Source organism: Ovis canadensis, chromosome 15 (genome assembly GCF_042477335.2).
Source record: "Ovis canadensis isolate MfBH-ARS-UI-01 breed Bighorn chromosome 15, ARS-UI_OviCan_v2, whole genome shotgun sequence".
NCBI classification, from domain to species: Eukaryota; Metazoa; Chordata; class Mammalia; order Artiodactyla; family Bovidae; genus Ovis; species Ovis canadensis.
The window spans coordinates 61,018,457-61,039,417 of NC_091259.1; the positions used below are offsets into that span (position 1 = coordinate 61,018,457).

Below are 20,961 nucleotides of genomic sequence, written 5' to 3' on the forward strand. Positions count from 1 at the left end.
AGACTTTCCAGCTCAGGTCCTGCTTGACTCCAGTCTCTGTCTGCTGATAACACTGCTGGTTCAGCTCTGCCTGACCTGACCCCAGGCCCAGCTCTGCCCAAAGCAGGGGGAGTTTAATTAGCTTCAGATTAAATTACATTTACTACAAACTCTGGCCCTGTCTCTGTACCCCAGGATTGATCACTGATCATTCATTCATGCTATGTGCCAGGCCCTGAGCTGGGGGCCCTGCAGGATACAGAAATGAGTTGAGAATGTCTCCTGCCCTCAAGGAGTGCAGTCTACAGAGGACACAGAAATGGCCAGGGCCAGAGCGAGGTGACCAGGCAGCTCAGAACTGCGTGGAAGCCCTGAGCAGGAGGTTCCCACCCACAGATGTTCCCTTCCCTGGAGCCCATTCATTCTCATGCCCTTTGACCAGAAGGGACAATCCCCCAGGGCCCAGACCACTGGCCTACATGAGAGGGGAGTCGAAGTTCTTACGGTACAGCTGCAGAGGACACACTGGTTGGGCAGATGGGACGGGAGCAGCTCGTGAGCACTGAAGATCTCTCCGTGTTGGTACGTGGTCCCATTATGCTGGCAGGACCTTGGTGGGGCCCGGAGCCCAGAAGGGGTATGAGGTTCTGTAGGTGGGGAGGGGAAGGAGGAAGAAGAAAATGGTCTAGAGCTTTATCAGAACTAACTGGGCCACTTCTCTGAAATGTTTGTATCTTATCCCTTAAACCAAGCTCTGGCCTCAGCCTTCCCAGCCAGACCTCATATTGATGAACCAAGAAGAACCCTGACATTCCTCTCTGACCATGTCACTCCCTCCCATGGCCTTTATGCCCCTGAGTGTCAGAGGTGGCTCTGTTTGAAGCAATAAGGCAAGGCCAGAAGCCTCAGCTCCACTGAGTGCCACTCAGTTGAGACCTGTGCTAGTTCACTCAACGTTCAGTGAGCATCCATGGACACTTGTTAGTGCCAGGCACTGTTCTAGGTTCTGGGGATACAGAGGAGAACAAAACAAGGTTCCGTATGGAGTTTCATCCGAGTGGAGTTCACTGGTGTGATCTGGACTGTGCCTGATCTTGGAGTAAGTGCCTTCCGCTCCCTGGCCACCAGACACCCCCCGCATCACCTGCCAGTTAGCCTGTCCTCACCCTACTGGATAGAGGGGTAGCCCTCCTGCTCCTTTTTTCAAGGCACCTTTCCTAAGCACCTTCTCTGCACCAGGTGCCATGCTATGTGCTGGGAATGGAGTGCAAATAAGGCCCAGCCCCCTCACATCAGGAAACTGATGGTCTCACTGGGTAGAGAGACAGGACCCAAGCAGTGACACTGGTATGGTCTGGGCTAGGGGAGATGGGAGCACAGAAGTTGTGGCAGCGTAAAAGAGGCACCCCTAACTCAGCCAGGAAGGGCTGTCAGGGAAGGCTTCCTGAAGGGGCCGATGGCTGAGATGAGTTTTCAGGAATATGCAGACAAGGCAGGCAAAGGGGCAAGGCTGGGAAAGAGGGAGTGAGGAGCATGGCAGAAAGAAGGGGGCTGGGCTGAGGCACAGGAGGGAGCGGTCAGGACTCCTGGGGTCAGCCTCTGCTGGGAGGAGGTATGATGCCCCCTCACTGGGCAGGATGAAGCCTAGAGACCCCGCTCCCACAGTGAACCCAGAGCCAGGAAACCATGACCCAAGCTGGAGTCACAGTCAGATCCCTACTGGGATCCCACTTGGAATAGAAGCCCCTCTACGACCATACTCCACACAGGTCCCCAATCCCCCAAGAGAGCTGCTTCCAGAGTCTGGAGCTGAGGCTACAACCTGGGAACCCCTCCCCTCATCACCTTCTCGATGTTACTAAACATGGGTCCTCCTCTTGACATCTCCTGCCTTCCGAGTTGGCCACCCTGCTGACTGCCCCTCATTTGCCCCTTGGTTATGTCAATTTCTTCTCAGATCACCTCCCCTCTCTCCTCTCTTACCTCTGCTTCCTGGAATCCCAGTCTCAGAGGCTATTCGTAGATTCTTAAAATCATGGACATTTAGCATTGGGGCACATATTAGAACCTCTAAACCACAGCACAGGAGGAGTCTCAGAGCACATAGTCAACTCCTGTGGCCATTCCCAGCCCCAGGCGGTAACCCTGGGGTCACCCTGCAGGGCCTCCCAGCCCCAGTTCACTCACCTTCACTTACACAGGGTAAATCCACTCTCTCAGGCTTTGGCCAGCCCCTGAGAGAACGAAGCCCACTTGTGCCATCAAGAGGTCAAGCACGCCTGTTTTCCTTCAGCTCTTTCCCACGTTCCCTCCCTCCTCCTGCCAAGCACAGCTACTCAAGGCTGAGAAGTCTGTGGCCACCCCAGCCCTCCTCGCGGATCCATGGAGGATGCATTCCATGAGCACCTTGGGGTCTCAGCAGCTCTGGTGGCTGGAGTCTGCCCTTCTCATTCCAGGGACCTCCTCTGGCTGTGTCAGGAGTGGGTCAAGGGCCACTGGGCAGGTGGGAGGCTGGTACAGGGGCAGACGCGAGGCCACTCACCCACACAGCGGGGACAGCACTGCTGCGGCTCAGTCACGGGCTGGGGGCAGTGGACGGGCGGGCAGTGGAGGCGGTAACAGCTCACGTGGGCATTCTGAAGGGGACACAGGGGTCAGTCCTGCTTCCAAAGAGCCATTGCCTCCCACCGTCCTCTCCTCAAACCCCCTCCCGACTATGGGGCGCTGCACTCCTTTTCAGCCTGCAGTGGGATAAAAGTGACAAATTCCACATGTCCAGTCTCCCTCCCGCCTGCTCACTTGTGTGGCGCACTCATCCATGTTCCTTCCCACCAAGGAGGAGCACACCACGTGCCTGGATTTACACAGATCTTGTGTCCCTTAGTGGTGAGGGACTAAGGAGAGAAATCCGAGTAAAAGACTTGGGTTATTTTGACATTGACTTTTTTTAAAGATTTTTTTTTTTCATATGGACTATTTAAAAAGTCTTTATTTAATTTGTTACAACATTGTTCCTGTTTCATGTTTTGGGTTTTTACCCTGAGGTACATGGGATCTTAGCTTCCCCAGGGGTGAACCCACACCCCCTACATTGCAAGTCTCAACCACTGGACTGCCAGATTAGTCCCTCAACATTGATCTTGACTGTGCTGTCTTAACTCCAAGGCTTTGTTCTTTTACCTCTGGATCTGAGCCTCGTGGCTAATGCAGGACTGTGACACATGAAGGCAGGTGACAGGGAAGTGGAGAAGACTCAGGGCTCTGTGATCTGCTCCCTAAGTCCCGGAGAGGTGTGGGTGATCCCACACACAGCCTTGGGACTGGAACCAGAGGAAGGGCCTGAAGTTCTTAGGCTTTTTCAAATACAGCAAAGGAGAGAGAAGGGGCAGAAAAACGTGCACAGGACAACGGGCAGACGTGGAAGAGCTGGAGGGAGAGGCCCCCCTGGAGGCTTTCCCAGGCAGTCTGTCGGCCTGTCTCAGGCGGCCCACACCTTCCCCTTCTGCTCTAAGAGGTGTTGCCCTGGGTTGTAACAGTACATCTGTCTCTTCTGTTCAGCAGAACAACAACAAAACCTCATTATGTTCATCTCGGAATTGTCAGCACGGGGCCTTGCTCCAAGCGAGTGCCTGCTGAAGTCTGAATGAGTGAATGAATGAGAACCAGCAGGGGAAGGAGAGATGGTCTCTTTCTTGGTCAACTGGAGTCAGCTTTGTTTAAACTTTGAAGTTGCCGAGTGAGATTCCAGACCCTTGGCCCACCTGAGAGCCCCCAAAACACTTCTACCAAAGCAGCTTCCTGCCTCATGGAGAACCCTGGACCAGGCCTTAGTCCTTCTGGGCTCACTGCTTCCTAAAATGGCCAGAGGTGATCACAAGGATTAATCAGTGCTAAAGGGCATCCTAGAGTCCACAGAATCTGTCTGAGCTCTAAAAGTGGCCTTCCTGAGGCCTGGGACCCAGGGGTGCTGGATAAACATCCAGAGCATGAATGGAGCCCTTCAGATGAGAAACTGGGATAGAATGCAAGGAACTTTGGTATCTGAAGAGTTAGAATCTGTCTCTTGATTCTGGCCTTGAAGGTATCAAGGAATGGAGATGATGAGTGAGATGCAGCAGGAAGTAAGGTAGAAATACCCAGGGCACAAAAGGTGGTGGTGGGGGCTAGGCATGAGGCCTTGCAGTCAAAGGGTATCTCTCAGGAAAATCATAACTACCATTTATTGAATGGCTACTAGGGGCATTTATTTATTTATTTTTTTAAAGTCATTATTCTGTTTTAATCGAAGAAAATGAGGTTCTGTTTATTTATATAAAAACTGCTTATTAAGCATCTATTTTGTATAGGTACTATTCCAGCTACTGAAGATACAGCTTTCATGGAGGAAGCATTCAAGTGGTTCTGATGATTTCAAACATGTAACATTAAGGTGTATCAGTGAGGGCTAATGATTTTATCAAACTTGCCTCCCAAAACAGGTTTTACAAGACAAATTTTGTGAGTATAAGGAGTACAGTTGCAAAATCATAAAAATCTAACCACTGCAGTGTAACTCATAAATTCAAACATTTTAGCATCTCTATCATAGGCTCTCTAAAATAAATGGGCCTTGAATAATTCGGAGAAAGCAATGGCACCCCACTCCAGTACTCTTGCTTGGAAAATCCCATGGGCAGAGGAGCCTGGTAGGCTGCAGTTCATGGGATTGCTAGGAGTCGGACACGACTGAGTGACTTCACTTTCACTTTTCACTTTCATGCATTGGAGGAGGAAATGGCAACCCATTCCAGTGGTCTTGCCTGGAGAATCCCAGGGACGGGGGAGCCTGGTGCGCTGCCAGCTCTCTAAAATAAATGGGCCTTTAATAATTAGGGGCATTTATTGAATGGCTACTAGAGGCATTATGTTATATAGAAATGTATTATCTCACTGCATTCTCTCAACAACCCTAGTGGTAGGTATTATTATTCACGATTTCAGAATGAGAAAAGAGCCTCTGAGAGGTTGCCTAAGACACACAGCAGGTGAGCACTGTGTAGGTCTGTGCACTTTCCGTGATGCCGGAAATGCCTCAGGTGGAGGGAACAGGGCCTCATTCATTCACTCAATATTTACTGCATGGCAGTTGGGTGCCATGTCCTCTTCTGCACTGGGGACAGTGAGCAAGAGACAAGAGTTCTGCTCTCACGGAGCTTCCATCCTAGCGGAGAAGGAGACAGACTATAAAAAATAAACAAGTAGGAACCAGATCATGTCAGATGTTAAATTTATAACAGGAATAAAACAGGGTAACGTGATTGCGTTAACAAGGTTAGACTATTTTAGAAACGGCTGTAGAGAAAGCCTCATAAGGAGGTAACTTTATGTCGTGCACTGTGAGATGAGAAGGAACCATTCCTGGGAAGATCTGGGGGAAGAACATTCCGAGTGGAGGAGCAAGTTGGAATGAGTTTGCAGCATTGACGCAGGTAGGAGATGAGCTTGGAGAACAAGGCAGAAATCAGATGGTTCAGATGGGGTAGATCCCACAGCGGGCAATTTGAATTTTTCTTTAGGTGCAATGACAAGCTATTGAAGGGTTTTAAGAGCTTCTGAATGACATGATTAGTTTTATGTTCAGAAAAGATCCTTTGAGCTGCCTTGCAGCGGACAGATTAGAAAGGGCACAGGAAGAGGGTTTCCGTGGCAGTCCAAGAGTTAAGATTTTGCCTTTAATGCCGGGGTGCGAGTTTGATCCCTAACTGGGCGGGAGCTGAGATAGCACATGCCTCACAGCCAAAAAACCAAAAACCCTAAAACAGAAGCAATATTGTAACAAATTCGATAAAGACCTTAAAAGTGGTCAACACCAAAAAAGGTTTAAAAAAGGGAAAAGGGGTATAGGGAGACTGGGATGTTCACACAGCAGCCCAGGTGAGAGAGGAAAGCGGCTTAGATTAGGGGAAGTGATGATGATGGGAAGAAGGAAGGAATTCAGAGTGTGTTTTGGGGATGTCAGCTGCAGCCCCTTGGGGTGAGGAAGCTGTGTATGTGTGAACTCCAGGGAGGGAGAAATGAATTAGCTCCACTGATCACAAAACTTGGACTTGGTCAACTGGACCGCATGATATGTCTGGAATTTTCTGTTATGGTTTCCTTCTTGTTTTTTGGCTATATTTCACAAAGTTCTTTTTGAAAAGGCTGATTGGCCTCAGATGTGCTAAGAAACCAAGGGGAAGCAGGGATTGGGGGTTGTGCTCCCACTGGCATCAGGTCTGACCAGGGGCCAACATGGTAGAAGCAGTGGGGAGTCAGAGGAAAAGACCCCAGAGGACTAAGACCCCCGTGGTCAGGGTCAGGAGAGGGGCTGGCCCACACCCCTCCACCTTCTGGTGTTTCCTCAGAAGGTCTTCCCTGCTCCCACTCTGAGGACTGTTTTAACAAGGGAGGCTCTCACAGCCTTGGCCGTGCAGGGAAAGAGGGGTCCAAGGGGCTGGCCCTAGCTGGGACTAGGTACCCCCTCCCCAGCACCAGCACCTGGACAGACAGAGCTCTGGACTTCACAACAGTGAGGCTGGTCTCCGGCAGCTGAGCCAGGGCCAAGGGGATCCAAGCGTCCTCAATCACTCTCTCCTTCCCCATCCTCTAGCCCCACACCTGGCCTGGGAATTCTGGACCCCATACGGGTTTCATTTACCCCACCTTGTTGGCTATACAAGGTCCTGCGGAGAGTGCTGGGTTGGGGTGGGGTGGGAGGACAGAGGTTTACAAAAAAATCTGGTCTCTCAGGGTGCTCAGGGCTGGTGCACTGGGATGACCCTGAGGGATGGGATGGGGAGGGAGGTGGGAGAGGGGTTCAGGATGGGGAATACATGTACACCCATGGCTGATTCATGTCAATGTATGGCAAAAACCATTACAATATTGTAAAGTAATTAGCCTCCCATTAAAATAAATAAATTAAAAAAAAATCTGGTCTCTGCCCTAGTTGGCACAGCCTTCAGCAAGACCCCAACCTGGGCAAGAGTGAGTACCCAGGAAGACCTGTTCCCAGAGCTCCATGGAGGAGGGGCAGTAACTGACAGACAGACAACCATTGTACTTGGTTGACAGTGATCAGGAGAAAGGGACAGAGAAACTTATGTGGCCTCCCAGAAGAAGAAAATACTTTCAGGTGAGGGATCAGGTAAAGCTATTGGTGGAGGTGGCATTTGTGCAAAGTTGGAAAGAACGAACATTTAGACCAGCGGCACTGGGACATGCATACTAAGGCTGGGCGGCAAGAAAGGCCACTGGAGGAGAAAGCAGGAGGAAAGGAAGGATTAGGGGGTCAGGTCAGGAAGGCTCTGCCTTCTGCTGTGTAGGCACGGGAGGCTGGTGGCAGCAGGAAAGAAGGCTGGGTGAGAGGGGGGAGGTCCGTGTGCTCATCCCAGCCCAGCCACTGATCCACTGTGCAGTTTCTCTTGGGAGGCCCACAGTAGGCCTGTATGCCCATGCCTGAGTACTCAGTAGGGAAGTGGTGTGGCCCCAAGTCCCTCAGCTGCTGCCGATAGATCCCAATTCTATGGGGCCTGCTTCCAGAGTATCCTCCATTCCAAAGTCAGGCTGTCCTCTTTCCCTCAGTCTCCCAGACATACCGTCACAGGAGGCCAGAGGAACCTACCTCGGAGCAAGTGCAGCGGAGGCAGTACATCAGACCCTGAGGCTCCAGGTAGGGGTGCCAGCTCTCGCCGGGGGAGTATCTCTTCCCATGGAAAAGGCAGAACATGTCTGGGCCTGGCAAACCAACCAGTACTTTGTGAGTCCCAGGAGGCTCCAGCCCGGAGTCCCTGCTTCATCCCTCCTTCGTTCTGGCTCTAGGAAGGATGTCATCTGGACACTCAAGCAAAAGAGAATCCATAGGACATGCTCTCCTAGTCAGGGGGCCAGAATGACTGAGTTTCAATATCAGCTTGACTGGCTGTGTGACTCTGGGCATGTCACTGGCCCTCTCCGAACTTTGACACTTCTCTCACAGAGTGGTTAGAGGATCAAGCAGTGAACACGCCTTTTACAGGTTTAAACTGTGGTAGAAATGTTAGTTATTGTAATTAGATGAATAATCTGAGGCCCAGAGAGGCCAGACTATACCTCTTAGGACACACAGGAAGTCAGTCATGGAGCAAGGATGACACCCGGAGCCTCTTGACTCTCAGAGCGCGGCTCCTTCTGCTCTCACAGTCACGCTTGCTTCCCTTTCCTTTGTCCCATTTGGTTTATTCATTTACTACATCTCTGCACCATCCTCTCTTGCCCCCTGCTGCTCACCTGCCTATGCACGCACGCGCGCGCACACACACACACACACACACACACACACACACACACACACACACTCCGGGCCATGGATATATCTTTCGAATAAAGCTACCGACAGCAGCTTTCCTGCTTTCATACTATTCTGTGTCCCTATATCTCAGTGAGCTCTGACCGTTAAGTGTTTGAATCAGGAAAACAAAGTGCTGCCCAGTGAAAGGTTGCTACAAAACTGACTTTTAAAATATCCTTAAAAATGGTCAATGGTGCTACGACTTGCACATCAATTGATTGTTTTTGTAATGATTTACAAATGATATTTACAAATGATTTACAACTGATACAAGCAATTGATATGTTGATATGTTGTCATATTGATATGTTGTCAATATGTAGATGAATGCTTTTAAGAATGATTGAAATAGTTTATTTCCTTATGTGGGTTAAGTATCTCTCCTGCAATCCTGATTTCTTGAGACCTCCACCCCTCTGTCCTTCCATAGCCAGTCAGTTGCCCAGCCTTTTGAGCTCTGTCCTGAATCTCGTGTCCTCACCCCTCACCAGCTCAGCCCCAGGTCAGGGCTTCGTGTTGGGGGCTGAGGCCTCCTTGCCCTGCTGCTCTGCCTCTGGCCCTATCCCTTGCCAACCCTCCCGCATACAGGTACCTCGTGATTTTTACAACAGAGAAAGGATGCTATCATTCTACAAAACACTCTCCGTTACATAAAGAATAATCTAAGCTCTTTTAGGGGGGAATCTGGAAGGCCCAGAACAAGCTAAGTGTCCATAAAGACAGACTAAATTAAATGAGATTGAAATTTGGAGAAAGGAACCAATGTTTATCGATGATATTCTATTTATATAAATTACTTATCTTATTAGCATCAATGTTTTGACAACTAAATTGGATAATACTTGGAAAACACTCACTTAGCCCAGTTCCTGACACATAGTTGAATGCTATAATTACGACGATTATGGTAACAATGACCCTGCTGGATGGGCATTATCATCTGTTCCAGATTCAAGAGGATAAGGCACTTTTGCAGGGTCATTGGGATTGTTACTTACCATTGTTAATTGTAAGAAAACTAGATGAGAAAACTGAGGAGCTGCAAAGACCAAGTTGACTTGTCTGAGGCCACCCAGCTATCGATTTGAACCCAGGACCCCATGCTCCCAAGCAGACTTCCCTGCAGTCCACCTTACCTGCTACGGTTTTTGGCTCAAACTCAGGGCCTAGAGGTTTCTTGTCCCCACTGGCCACCATCCCCCTTTCCTAAATTTTTTTTCTTCAGTTCAGTTCAGTCACTCAGTCGTGTCCCACTCATTGCAACCCCATGAATTGCAGCACCCCAGGCCTCCCTGTCCATCACCAACTCCTGGAGTTCACTCAAACTCATGTCCATTGAGTCGGTGATGCCATCCAGCCACCTCATCCTCTGTCATCCCCTTCTCCTCCTGCCCCCAATCCCTCCCAGCATCAGGGTCTTTTCCAATGAGTCAACTCTTCGCATGAGGTGGCCAAAGTACTGGAGTTTTTTTTTTTCTTGGTCCTCTATTAATCTAGAACCCAGAGGTTGCTCTCCATGCCTCCGTCCTGCACACTTTCTAGAGTCTCACACTTTCTGAATCATTCTCTTAGACACCTAAACTCTGCAGAATCACAGAGCGTTGAAAGCACTACAGTAGCAGGAGCAGCTCACCCTGGAGACAGGAATTCCCCCTCCACGTTGAGGGTGGGCTGGAATGGAGGACAGGAGCTAAGGGCCATTCCTAACCTTTAGAAAGCTGCCTTTGTGAGAAGCTGAGAGCAGCCTCCTCAGCTCCCTGCACTGCTTCTGTTGTGTCTCTTGGGTTTCCCAGAACAAAGATTTGAGGCCATGGCCATGACGCCCTCAGGGTCTGTGCTTTGGTGGCCACTGGGGACCACGGCTTGGTTTGCCCCATCTGCTCCCCAGCCCCACAAAGTAGAGGGGGGATCAGACAGCAGATCCCATTCCCAGCAAGGCCCCGGCTGGCCCGTATCAAATGAGCTGTGTTTATCTCTCAGCCTCCGCTGGCAAAGAGGGCAGGACACAGGCCCAGCTGGGGTGCTTGTCAGAGCCAGCCCAACTCTCCAAGGATTGAATAATGTCTTTCTTTCTCAGTCCCCTCCCCCGACCAGGAAAGGGCGCAATTGCAACACTGCTGCGGCCTCAGGACTTAGCCTTGCTGTTGAAGAAATCTTGTTCCATCTTCCCTGCAGCCTGGCCCCTGTGCCAGCTGGCACCCCCACTCCATCCCCTCGCCTGCTTAGAGCATGAAGACAGAGAGAATGTATCAGCCCATGCCCAGGTCAGGAGGCGCCTGCCCCCCACTGATGGACCTGGCAGCAGCTAAGAATATGGGGGGCCTGGCAAACTGTCCCTCAACCCCAGGAGCTACAATTCCCACCCCACTGCGCTCTCCAAGGTGAGAAGCACAAGGAAGGGTGGCATTGCCTGGAGCTCCCTCTTTTTCTAGGGAGGTGAGTGCCCAAGGCCACACCAAAACCAGGCAGGAGGAGGAACTGGCAAGACTGCAGGCTGCCTCCGTCGTGCAGCTCTGGCACGCACCCCATCCTTGCACTTGGCTGGTAAGGGGCTCTAGCTCCTTATGCCACGAATTCACTGTGTGATGCTGAGGAAGACTCTTGCTTCCCTTCTCTGGGCCTCACTTTCCCATCTTCAAAATAAGGAGTAGGCATGAACTCTGATCTTCACAGGTTTTCTGTACAGATGGTTTATGAATCCATGATGTCAACATTCTAAGACTCTAAGGTTCTAATTTTCTAAGACTTAAGATCTGAGAGTTCCAAGCTTCTGAGAACCTGCATATCATGAGACAACAAAGCTTGTAGAGCTGCATGATGTTGTGATTCTAAGATCTGATCACTCAAGCTTCCATGACTCAGGATATGTGGATGGTTCTGTGCACCTAGGCTCGCAGGGGCTCCAAACAGGGTAGGATGAGGCCCAGGCAGCCAGTGCAGCCGATCCTGAGAGACACAGAGAAGGAGCAAAGTCTGTTTCTCACATCCCCTCCCTTCTCATCTCCTTCCTGTGGTCCTCTGTGGTCTTCCCACTCCGGCCCTGGCACCCCGCCACCACATCTCAGGCCACCCATCATCTCTGTCTCCAACTTGGGGACCAATTGCTCCTTCTCTCAGGGGACTTAAGGAGTTAATGGCCCCCAGCAGTGATGTCTAATCCAGGAAGACATTAGTGGAGGAAGTTTTTGCTTGAGGAGGATGACTGGAGCTGTTCTAGACTTTAGAGAGACAGAGAAGAACAGGGACAGGTCTCATACCCCTCACCCAGTGTGTATATAGTCCCCAAACTCTGATTTCAGAGTCAGATAGGCTGGGGTTCCAATTGAATTTGGCTTTATTTGCGACGTGCATTTAGACAAGCTATTTAAACACTTCGGGCCCCAGTTTCCATATTTGTCAAATGGTCGAGTAATAATCTTGACCTTTTGGGGGTTATTGCAGAATTAAGTCAAATAACATATATAATATGACTAATGCCTGCTACATATTAGATGCTCAGCCAAATGGCAGACTAAAAACAAAGAGAGAAAAAGCAGACCTTGTTGCTGACCCCAAATTACCCTAACAATTTCTGTTTCTCATAGTTTATTCTTTTTACTCCCAGAATCCTACGGGCAGACCCCCAGGTACCCAGAACATCATGGTACCTGCCACTAAGGCCAAACATTCTAGATCTCAAGATTGGAGGCAGAGAGACCACAGGAGGTTGTTACAGTCATCTCTTCTGAGATCATGCTGACCTGGAGCAAGGCAGAAGCAGTGCTGGGGGACAGAAATACAGATTTGAGGACTACCTACTAGGTACAGTGGGTAGGCTTTCAGACAGACTGATAAGGGTGGAGAGGGTGAAGGGGCAGTCAAGTGTGGGACTGGGGTTTCATGCCTGAATAACCAAGTGAATGTGGGGTTCTTAGCACATAGGCAGTAAATGTTATCATTAATTTTGATGTTTTATTATCATTAGTAATAGTAACATTGGTTCCTTTATTCATGTACTGAGCATTTTGTATATCAAGCTATACATGCCCATGGACCTGGTACATGCCTAAATAAGACATAGCGCCCACCCTCAAGGAGCTACAGCCTAATGAAGAAGACAGATAGATATAATACATACAGTCAGACAAATGCCATAACAGTGGAAGCCCGGGATCTTCAGGGAAGTCTTCCCTGAGCAGATGCCTGAACTGGATCTGGAAGGAGTTAACAAGGTGGAGTCGGGCAGAGAAGAAGTTGCATGCAAAGGCACAGGGGCGGGAGTGACTGTGGTCCAGGTAGTCCCCTGAAGGTGGCTGGGGTGTGCTGGGTGCTAGTCCCTCTCCCTGCAGGAAACACCCACTTGGCTAGGCCAAAGCCGAATCTCTGTACCTAGCCTGATGATTGAATTTCGTTGACCTAATCTGAATTCAAGGTCGCTACGTTTATCAGGGCTCTTCCCTGGTGGCTCAGATGGTAAAGCGTCTGCCTACAATGTGGGAGACCTGGGTTCGATCCCTGGGTTGGGAAGTTCTCCTGGAGAAGGAAAGGCAACCTACTCCAGTGCTCTTGCCTGGGCGTGCTGCAAACAGAGTCTTGCCTCTGGGAAAATCCTATGGACAGAGGAGCCTGGCAGGCTACCGTCCATGGGGTCACAAAGAGTCGGACACAACTGAGTGACTTCACTCACGTTTATCAGACAGACTCTGCTATCTGTTACAGTGTTATCATGTCACTCCAGCCTATGATGAGCAGGCTCCCACCTGCTTTTTCAGCAGAACTCTCTGTGGTGGCCCTTTTTTAAGCCTCACATCCTCCTGCTAAATTTCTCACTCTTCCCATCCCCACCCAGCCCCTACCCTTGCTCCTTCATGCTTCTGTACCTTTTTAACCCATGCTCTTTCTTCACCTAGAATGTGATTCTCCATCTCCAATGTTGGACCAGCTCCTCATCCTCCAAAGCCTGTTTAAATGCCATCCTGTGAAGCCATCCCAAACTCCCAGGCCACTTGCCAGTCCTTTCTGGCAGTCCTACAGACTGAGTTCAGCCCTCTGCCACAATTTGCATCATACTAGGTTAGAAGTACTTTTTGAATGGACTTCTCTTCCTTACTAAACTGTGAGTCTCGAGAGCAAGGGCCAATGGCATACATTTCTGTATCCCCAGTGTTCTGTGCAGAGCCTACACAGAATCCGTGCTTGGTAAATGAATGTGGGATGAAAGAATGGAGTTAAGGGAGGTTCTGGAGGAGGAGGCGATTGCTGGTCCTTCATCTTGGAAACCTCCTGCTTCAACAAAAAGAGAACTTCATTTTGTGACAGAAGAGCCAAATCTCTTTGGGCACTTTGACCTTGCCGCCTAACAGAAATTGGCCCTGGACCTCCCCTTTCCAGTTCCCATCATCTGAACTCCTAAACTATTCACCAAACATTATGTACAAAAAAGCCAGGAGCCCAGGAAGGTATGAGGCTGAGTGATTTCATGATCTTCACATGTAAGTCCAAATTTCCAAGCTGTCCCATCCAAGGTCATCCCAACAGTCTGCCTTGAGACTCTCATGGTCTTTTAAGATCTCTTAAGATCTCTTAAGGAGTAGTTAGGAGTGGGTAGTGTTGCTGGGAATTCTTCCAAGGGGAGGCAGAAAAGACAGCAAGAATATTCCGGGCTGCAGAACAGGCAGGATGAGACCAAGAGAAGGGCACCAGGTGGACCTGGGGCTGGAACTGCGACTGGCTTGACCCTAGCCTGCAAGAACTCAGGAAACCTGAGTGAGCCAGCCTGCATGGGGATGTGAGAACGTTTACATTTCTTCCCTCATGCCCACTCTGCTGTACTTTATTTATTTATAGTTCCCTTTCACACCAACAAACTTGCTCCTCTCTGAGACATAAGCTCTGTGCTGGGTACTGGCACTCAATGAGGGAGGCCTCCTAAGGGAATCAGAAGTAAAAACCTCGGCTCCTCAGTAGATGAGCTGTGCAGTCTAGGGAAAGGACCCTGGCTTCTCTGAACCTGAATTCTTATCTGGCACATGATAAATGTTCAGGAGCATAGAGGGACCTTAAAGGAGAGAGTCAGCAAACCAGGAAAGACAGCTCAGTTGCCTGGCAAGGGTCAGTGGGTAGAGAAGAAACTATTTACATTTGCATTCTCTGTTTACATTCTCTTCTTCCATGGACATGTATTAACACATTTATAGGTTCAAAAAGTCTTAGAAGGAGAAGCAAATGGCAACCCACTCCAGGATTCTTGCCTGGAGAGTTCCATGGACAGAGGAGCCTGACAGGCTAAGTCCATGGGGCTGCGAAGAGTTGGACACACTGAGTGACTTACACGCAAAATCTTAGAAAGTTAGGGACTGAGAGATTATGTCCAATCCCCTATTTTCCAGATGTGGACACAGTTCCAAAGGGAGCCTGAGCCTGGTCTAAGATAATTCATTTTTGCCAGCATGAACTCCAATGCCAGTCCTCGGATCCAGGTAGATGGGGGCTTCTCATAGGAATGCCCATCCCCTAAGGGACAGGATCGGAAGAAATGGGTTTGAATTGCAAATGGAAGGTTTTAGCTGAGATAAAGGAAGAATCCTGACTATAAGTATGGGTAAAAGAGTATGAAACAGGCTTCTCTGGGATGAGATCCTGCCCAGAGGCAGAGGGATGCTGGCAATGACCTCTGCATTGCACCTTCCAGCAGCACTGCTCGCATGCCAGTCCTCTTCTTTGGGAGTCCAAGGATTCAAAGTCTCTCTCCCAGAGCCTGGTGCCATGGCCGGCGGCTGGGGGAACTTGAGAGGCCAGCCCTGGAACAGGTGCAACAGCTGGAACAACTGCACAGCTGCTGCCCAGCTCTGTCTGCTCGACAGCCTGCAAGCGAGTGAGTGAGACAGAGACCTCTACTGGTGGGAGAGAGGTGCAGAACCTCTAGATAGAGGCAGAGAGGGGTCTGACCGGAGCCAGATGTCAGCCCTCTGTACCCACTGTCTCAGGCCCTCTAGGCCCTTTCTGTTGGTTTCTGATTCTCAGTGGATGTCTGTCTATCCACTCCTCCTTGGAGGGCAAGGGTACCAGGCTGCAGACCCACACTCCCCCAATTCCCTTTTCCAAAGGCCAGAGCGGACCCTGAACCAAGGCAATAGCATCTTTGGGTCTTAGGATCATGAGATGTTAAAGCTGGAAAGGTCCTCAAAGATTATCTGTTTGACTCCCACCGTCTTGCTCTACAGCTGGGAAAAGTCAAGGGAAGACAAAGGCAACCTGCCGTGGGTCACAGTTGGAACTGGAGGCAGAGCCAGGACCGGAGCCCTGACCTTCTGACTCCATCTGTACCATGTCATAGCAGGGAAGCTCCTTTCCTGCCCCACCCTGCCTCTGGGGTCTGAGGTTTTGTCACCTGGGACCAAAAACTTTGATTCCCATAGTATACATAAACCTTGGAAGTAGAAGAGCTGGTGGTTTTGCCTGATAACCAGCTCTCTCCTGAAGTCAGGATTGGATGGAGGGAGAGATGAAAAAAAAAGCAGCTGTACACCTTAAAGTTGGGGGGGGGGAGTTAGGAGAGGGGGTACAGTTGGCAAAGGAAGAGCACAAAGAAGAGGAGCTGACAGAGGAGAGAGCACTGGAGAGGGAGTCAAGGAACTGGGCGGGTTCTCATTCCACAGACAGAAGTGGGGATGGGTGCCCAACGTGACTGACGTCATACACGCATGTGGCTCAGCCTGGGACTGCACTGGCGAGCGACCAGATCAGGGGCTCACCCTGGCTAAGGGCTCTAGGTGGGAATGGAAATGGGGCTTGATCCATAGTAGCGTCTGAGGATTAGAGCTCAGTCTGTGGCTGGAGTTGAGACTCAGTCTGGGCTGGGATCAAGGCTCAATCTGTGGCTGGAAATAGAGCCAAGGATAGAATAACCTTTGCTTGAATACCCTTACACTTTAAACTAATGAGCAAGCTGCCATACATGTTCACAGGCCCTACACATTCTGCAGGACGGGGCCATCTCAGGAATCAGACACCACAGGGTTTGAGAATTTCTATCTGTGGGTACCACTTCTGAAAGCACCTAAGATGTCATCAGGAGATTTCTTACTTACAACAGGCCCCAGATCTTACTAACTAAACTTACTAAACTAAGATGAGGGCCTTCACAAGGGACCTTCAAACAAGACCTTGCTGCTGATGCTAAGTCACTTCAGTCTTGTCCGACTCTGTGCGACCCCAAAGATGGCAGCCCACCAGGCTCCCCCGTCCCTGGGATTCTCCAGGCAAGAACACTGGAGTGGGTTGCCATTTCCTTCTCCAATGAGGGCCTTCACAGGAGACCTTCAAACAAGACCTTAGCAAATGACTATAGGATTGTTTCTAGATTCATAGGTTATTAGCATTACACAGAATGAGGCTCAAAGAAGGAAATGATTTGTCCTAATTCACACAACCAGTCAGTGATAAATCAGGGACTAGGATCCAGGTCTCTGTTCTTTTCTTTAATATATTTGCTGTGTGACCTTGGGCAAGTCACTTGCCCTTTCTGGGCTTCGGTTTAACTGTAAGGATTGGTACACTGAGGGATAGAAACAGAAGACTTTCAAAAGTTCTTTCAGCTTTGAAATCGCAGCATCTTACACCCCTTTGACTACCTCCATGTCACCTTAACTCAACAATTCTGCTCCAAGGTTTTTCTTGCATGTCGGTAACTAGGCTCCAGTCTAGGGGAGATGGAATACTGGCAGCACCTAGTGAGCAGTATGGCCCAAAGAGTGGAAACACAGAGGAGGGAAGATCAGATTGGATCAGGTGGCAGGGAGAGTTTGCTGGAAGAGGTGTGACCTAAGCTAGGCTGTAGAGGGCTGACAGGCTCTGGGCAACAAGGAGGAGAGCTGTGGGGAGGATATGAGCAATCTACATAAAGATGATTCTAGGCCATCTTTCTAAGATGCATCCAGGGCAATGAAATCTGGGGGGTTAAGAGCCATGTGCCCAGTGGAAGGGAGGCAGGCAGTAAGGGCATCCTGTGCTAATTCTCTTTTAAGAAGCAACGAGAAGGTGTTGGGAGGAAACCTCCAGGCCTCAGGGAGGAGGAGGAGACACTGACAGAGCAGTAGGCATTGTGCTGGGCACTTAACAGTCATCTGCTCTAATCCTCCCAAGAAGCCTTCAGCTGAGTGTGTGTCTTAGATGCAGAAAGTGAGGCTCAGAGAGGTTGTCACTTCCAAAAAGCCACACAGCTACTAAGGGGCAGAGCCAGGACTGGAACTAACACTGGGCTCTTTTTAGGACTTGTTACTAAGGACTTCTGTGAATCTCATGCTGGTGGCCGCCCAGAGACGAACAGACATGCAGCCTGCCCTGATGATCAGAGACAGGAATGAAACAATACCCAGCAATGCTGGCTCCAGAAAGTCATGTGCAAAAGAAGGCAGAGATGGAGGAGCTGAGCTGTGGAGAGGAACGTGCTCTAGGCTGGGAAAATGGGGTTTCATCCCAGGCTGCACCCGGCGTAACCTGGGGACCACTGCCCGTGCTGGGCCTTGGTTTCTTTACTGGGTATGTCTGCATTTACACTAAGATGCTTCCTTCTTTTTAAGAGAATCTTTGGTTTTGTTCTTCACCCTCCCAGCCTTCCAAGAGAGGGTCAAAAGATGGGTAGGAGGTCCGCCACCAGCCTATTGTGGAAAGAGTGAGGAAACTGAGGTTCAGAGAGTTGATATCAACTGACGGAGGTTACACTGTGTACAAGTGGAAAAACATGATTTAGGGAACGTGTTTTTCGAGAACCTACCATGGACCAGCTAGTTGCTGGTGCTGGTTGCTTTCCATGTTTTCTTCAGTTTAATCCTCAGAACAGTCCTGGGATTTTCACTCCCATTTTATAGATTAGGAAACTGAGGCTCAGAGAATATCTACCTCCTACCAGCTGGTGGTCAGCAGATCTGGGATAATGAAGACCCTGGTCTATCTCCCTGTGCCCTGCTGCCTCCCAATGTCACAGCTCAAAATCAGAGTTCCTTCCAGGTGCTGTGGGACTGGGGGGAAAGCATCAGATAGAGAATTAAAGGGTTCTGGCTTCAGATGGCTCACTAGCTCTGTCAACAGTGAGCAAGTTTCTTCCTCTCTCAGTCTAAGTTTTCTCATCTGTAAAATGCAAATGATAATACCCACCTGACGGGAGTGTTGTAAGCCTCAAAAGAGAAAAGCAATGGGAAAGTCCTCCTAGTTAACTCTTCTTTCTTTCCACCGGCTCTCTTTAAATGCAATAGCTTCTTCATCATCACACACTTGCCGCCAAACATGCCAGACTCTCTGCTAGGAATAAGCATCCCCCGCTCCTCCAGAAGAAGCACCGTGCCCTGCCCTCTCTCCCACCGCTCTCAGGTCCCTCACCCTCGGGTCCGTGGCCGCAGCCCCCTTGGCTCTGAGTCTTGCCGAGTTCCCCCCAGTCTGGTCAGCCCGAACTGGTCCGCAGAGAAGCCGCCACCCTCCCGGCACAGGTGCTCCCTGGATGGCTGTCAGAACAGTCTGGGGTTCCAAGTCCCGGCGCTTTCCAGTACATCCCGAGGGTTCCCTCTTCTGCCACCCAGCACACCCACTCCGCTACTTACGGGCTCGTGCGTGGGAGTCCAAGGGGAACCAGAGCAGCGCGAGTCCCAGCAAGGCGGAGAGGACCCTTACCTCGGGAACCATCCTTCTTCCCCAGGGCCAGGCCCTCAAGCGCTGAGCCGGGAGGGGACTTGGGGGAAAGTGAGATGAGGGGGACACCGACGCCCAGGGGCACAAAGCAATCCACAGACCCGGCGAGGGTTAGGGTTAGAGATTCAGAGACGGGTTGGGAAGAAGGTGGTGAGGACAAAAAGGGAGGTCCACGGTGGAACAGGAGGAAGGTGGAAAGCAAACGCAGGGAAAGGGTTGGAGGGATACAGGAAGGTATGCACGGGGGGAAAGCAATTAAAGTAAAGGAGAAGGTGAGAGGGAGGGGAGGAGAAGAAAGACGGGAGAGGGAGGACCGGAGTCCGCCGAGCGCGCAGCGTTGGGCCAGGCGCGCGGGGCCGGCGGGCTGCTCCGGGCGTGCGGGCTAGAAGCGGCCGGCGCCCCCTGCTCGCAGAGCTCGGGGTCGGGCTGCCGGGTCCTGGAGCCCGGCGGCCCGGCGGTACCCGCGGCGGCGACGGCGCGGCGGCCACGGGGGGAGGCTGCGCGCGGGCCGGCTGTGCACGCCAAGGGCGCCAGGCGCCGCGCTCGGGCGCATTTGTACTTTGCCGCGGGAAGCAGGCAGCCCCGGCCTGGCGCTGGCCTAGCCCTGGCGCCTCCTCTGGGGCACCGCGGGCTCGGTGGATTGGCCACCCGAGAAACAGGCCCACTTTCCCCCTCCTCTCTCGTGCCGGTCTCTGGGACAGACGCTCCAGGCGCCGCGCCGAGAGGAGGCGAGGGGGCTGGGGAGGAGGAAGGAGCCACCCGGGCCACGGGTTTTAACCCCTGACTCCCCGCGGCGCCCTGAGCCCAGGAGGACTGAACCCTGTTAGAAACTTTCGGGTGGGGAAGAGAGAGATGTCGGGGTCGGAGAGGCGAAGCGGGCTGTGGAACCGAGAGGCGCTCGGGTGAGGGAATTCGACGGTGCTTGGCACAGAACCCCGCCTCTGGATGAAATCGGGACACTTGCTGTTCTTAATCGTCTTGGCCACTCCACCTGAGTCTGTTTCCCAGATCCCCATGCTAAAATGGGGACCTTAGTATCTTAAGTATCTTTTAATGTTTTTAATGTCTTCCCACAATTGTTTCGCACGTGGGATGAGCACGTCAAATCACTCAGATCTCGAAGAGAAGGGGTCCGAATTCCAGGCGCCTGGAATGCTCCGATGAGTTATCCCCGAATCTAGAGCCACCATGCGGGATCCCTGGCCCTTCCTCTGCGAATCTTCTGCTCCCTCCCACCCCACCCTGGCACTCCAGAAGCAGGACTCAGTCTTTCCTTTGCCTCGGCAGGTAGGGCCTGCACCTTTCTGAGAGGGTTGGTCATATCAATCCTCTTGAGTAAGTGCCTTAGGTGGAAGCATTGTCTTTCTTACCTGAAATTGATGGGGTCGGGGTGGGGGCAAGGGCCTGGAGCCCCCCACCTCAGCCCATCCTTGGTGCCCCATACCTCGTGGTAAATGAGTGTATGAATTAATAGGACCTAAGAGGAGTCAGACATGACTGAGTGACTGAGCTGAACCGAACTGGAGAAGAGAACCACCAGCTCTGTCCAGACAAGAAACGCTCAAACTCTGAACTCAAAAGGACAGGGCCCCTGTCCCGGCTCTCTCCCTAGCTTGCTTGAATGTCTTGGGTAAGTTCATCCATCCCCATTTTGGACCTCAACTTCCTCCCCAGGGGAACTTCTTGCAGAGCTGCTGGAAATTCAGTAAATGTTGGAGGGGAGCAGACTGGGAAGAGTAAGAGATAAGACAGAAGGGATATTGAACCACATCCCGCTCTGGTAGGGAATCACATTTCCAGGCTGAAACACTTCTGACTGTCTCTGTAAAGATAACTGGGGTCCCCACCTCCTGTGTTGCCAGTTGATGCTCTCCAAGAACAGAGAGTGCTGGAGGAACCAGTGTTCCCAGAAACAGAGCTTCTGGGGGACCTCCCTGGCAGTCCAGTGGTTAGGACTTTGCCTTCCAGTGTGT

At 51.0% G+C, this 20,961-nt stretch overlaps 1 protein-coding gene across 2 annotated transcripts in view; it reads right to left on the reverse strand.

Moving 5' to 3' along the window:
- Positions 1-19,718, reverse strand: part of CHRDL2 (chordin like 2) — a 35,367-nt gene extending 15,649 nt beyond the window's left edge. For both annotated transcript variants that reach the window (XM_069555453.1, XM_069555452.1), the window contains exons 1-4: positions 18,901-19,718; positions 7,622-7,734; positions 2,522-2,615; positions 484-626 (exon numbers count right to left, since the gene is read on the reverse strand). In XM_069555453.1, coding sequence (XP_069411554.1) covers positions 484-626; positions 2,522-2,615; positions 7,622-7,734; positions 18,901-18,982 — 432 coding nt within the window. In that variant the 5' untranslated portion in view covers positions 18,983-19,718. The remainder of the gene's footprint in view (positions 1-483; positions 627-2,521; positions 2,616-7,621; positions 7,735-18,900) is intronic.
- Between the last annotated feature and the right edge of the window lie 1,243 nt (positions 19,719-20,961).